We start from the raw sequence: 2,500 nt of genomic DNA on the forward strand, positions 1-2,500 counted from the left end.
TTGACTGGATTAGCAAGTGATTACTTAGGATTGTAGGCCAACTTCAGAATTTTCACCGAAACGAGCTATCGTTCATATGCGATATGTGGTTAAATAAAATTACTTACTTACTTACTTACATATCATTCTGGTTTACTGTGAAACAGTTGTATCCTTATGGTTGTGCTTTTGCAGAGCAAAGTGGTTAATGATTTGGAAACCAGGAACTACAGGGAGAACGAACAAGGTAGTTCTTTTGTGGTAGTTGTGGAGGGGTTGGTATGTTAGTCAATGCTTTTTACTGAGGAACTCGGGGAACTGTTACGTAAGGTATTGTATTTCGCAACAGTGAAATTTTGTTTACTAAAGCCATGTTTGTTGTAATTTCGAATCATTGTATACGTTGTTTTTTTTGCAGCGGTCGCTTCGTTGGTTTCTTTCCTGTTGTTATAACCTTCCCAATGCTTTTTGCTGAAAATAAGAAAAAGAAAAAGTCTTGAAATGTTTAAAAGTTCTGCCTTGCATCTTAGATGAACTGTGTAATAACTTAAGTTGTGTGGGCCCATTTCCCTTTCTAGGGCCAACGCTTGGATGAGATAACTTGGGAATTTCTCCACAATATTTCCGTAGCAATGTTAAAATCTTACTTAGGTCGTTATTTAAGAAGTTAGGCCCGGTTCAAACGTCGCGCCACCGTCATGTCGAACTCAATTTTATTAAGTTCGACTTCAGCACGATTGCAGTGCGACAGTTGATTCAAACGTCGCATTTAATAGAAACTGACACGTCACCAGTCGCCTCTTATGAAAACACCGTACTGGGGTCAAGTCAACAAAGATGGCGGACACGGATTTATCCGCAGGCCAAGGAAAAAGGGCTCTCCTTTTGCGTAGAATTCTTGCAGAAAGACGAAGAAGGATGTTAACACAACGTGCTGTGCTTTCCTATCATGAAGCAAGATGGAAGCGCATACGTGTGCTCCTTCTGATCTTGTGCATTTTGCTCAACTCTCGAAACTCCAACAGAATAGTCACTCGATCATGCCGCCGGGTTTCAAGAAACACTGGCTGGTGGTTAAACGTTTGGAACACGTACTCTGATGCAAGATTTAAGAAGCTTTTTCGAGTATCGAAAGGTACTTTTCTGTTTATTCTTGGTCAGATTCGACATGATTTGGTAAGAGATACAGTTTGCGAGGAGCCAATTTCTCCCGAATGTCGTCTTGCTATCTGCCTCTACCGTTTAGCTAGGGGTGATTATTTATATACGATAGCTGAAATGGCCGGCGTTGGTGTTTCCACAGTATGCACGATTGTTAGTGAAGTTACTGAAGCAATAATTAACAACTTATGGAAAGATAGTGTAGTAGCACATTTCCCATCAGATGAAGCGCATATCAAGGAAAAAATGTTGGACACTGAACAGTTGTGGCAATTTCCTTGTGGATGGGGTGCTATTGATGGTTGTCACCTACCGCTGAAATGCCCTGCTGGAGGTTTGGAAGCTTGTAAAGAGTATTACAACTTCAAAAATTTCTACTCCATAATATTAATGGGAATGGTGGATGCAAAATGTCGTTTTATATGGGCAAGCTGCAGATACCCAGGGAACTCCCATGATTCCACTATCTTTAAATCAACTAAATTATGGGAAGACATGACAGATGGAGAAATTATTCCACAGATAGGAAAGGATATTGGGGGTGTAACCGTTTCTCCCCTTATTTTAGGGGACTCTGCGTTTCCATTTAAACCATGGCTTATGAAGCCATTCACTAATGCTGTGCTTACACCGGTACAAAGTAACTTTAATTATCGCCTTAGCAGGGCACGTATGGTTGTGGAATGTGCCTATGGGCAGCTTAAGGGTCGATGGAGAATTCTACTGCGCAAATGTGACAGTACCCCTGTGGAGTTGAGATCAGCTTGTTTGGCTTGTATTGTTTTACACAATATCTGCATCTCGCATGGAGAGAGCCTTTCCAGGAAATTAGACCTAACAATTGATCCCAACTCAAATGAGATGAGAAACAGGGCAACTATTAGAAGGTTGCTGAACATGACTGAGTGTGAGAGGATTCCAGATACCAATCGTGAAGCCATCCGTATAAGGAACAGCCTTGCAGAGAAACTATGGTTGGAAAAGCAAGGGCATGGTGTTTCTTAGCTTAATTATGCTCACTTGGTTCTTAGCACTATTTTTAATCATTACTGCTGTTGTCATTGTTGATATTTTTTGACTTTTTGGGAGGTGAAGGGTAGCCTGAGGGTTTGATGGTGGGTCCCTCAAATAAGATGAAATTTGAAACCACTTTAAAAAGTTTGAGAACACCTGCCACTTCCAATCTACAAATAGTGAATGCCACTTTATGTTCCTTGAAGTGTTGCTTAGCAGTTGTGTTAACAATTCCATCTTGACTGGCATTTATGCTAAAAGGCCCACCCCTATAAACAAGTTAAATTCATTGTAAATATATCAATGTACACTGTTTTGTACCCTGTCATCAGGAGCTCTTTTTTAG

At 40.6% G+C, this 2,500-nt stretch overlaps 1 protein-coding gene across 1 annotated transcript; it reads left to right on the top strand.

Moving 5' to 3' along the window:
• The first annotated feature begins 817 nt into the window (after positions 1-817).
• LOC137990784 (uncharacterized) lies at positions 818-2,173 on the top strand. Its single transcript, XM_068835893.1, has one exon. It carries the CDS (start codon positions 898-900, stop codon positions 2,143-2,145), a length of 1,248 nt encoding a protein of 415 aa, XP_068691994.1. The 5' UTR covers positions 818-897; the 3' UTR covers positions 2,146-2,173.
• The last annotated feature ends 327 nt before the right edge of the window (positions 2,174-2,500 follow it).

This window comes from Montipora foliosa, chromosome 2, assembly GCF_036669935.1.
Source record: "Montipora foliosa isolate CH-2021 chromosome 2, ASM3666993v2, whole genome shotgun sequence".
NCBI lineage: Eukaryota > Metazoa > Cnidaria > Anthozoa > Scleractinia > Acroporidae > Montipora > Montipora foliosa.

Bases quoted from the DNA above. Each gene is read 5' to 3' on its own strand.
- LOC137990784 (XM_068835893.1), top strand. From the start codon at position 898: ATGTTAACACAACGTGCTGTGCTTTCCTATCATGAAGCAAGATGGAAG.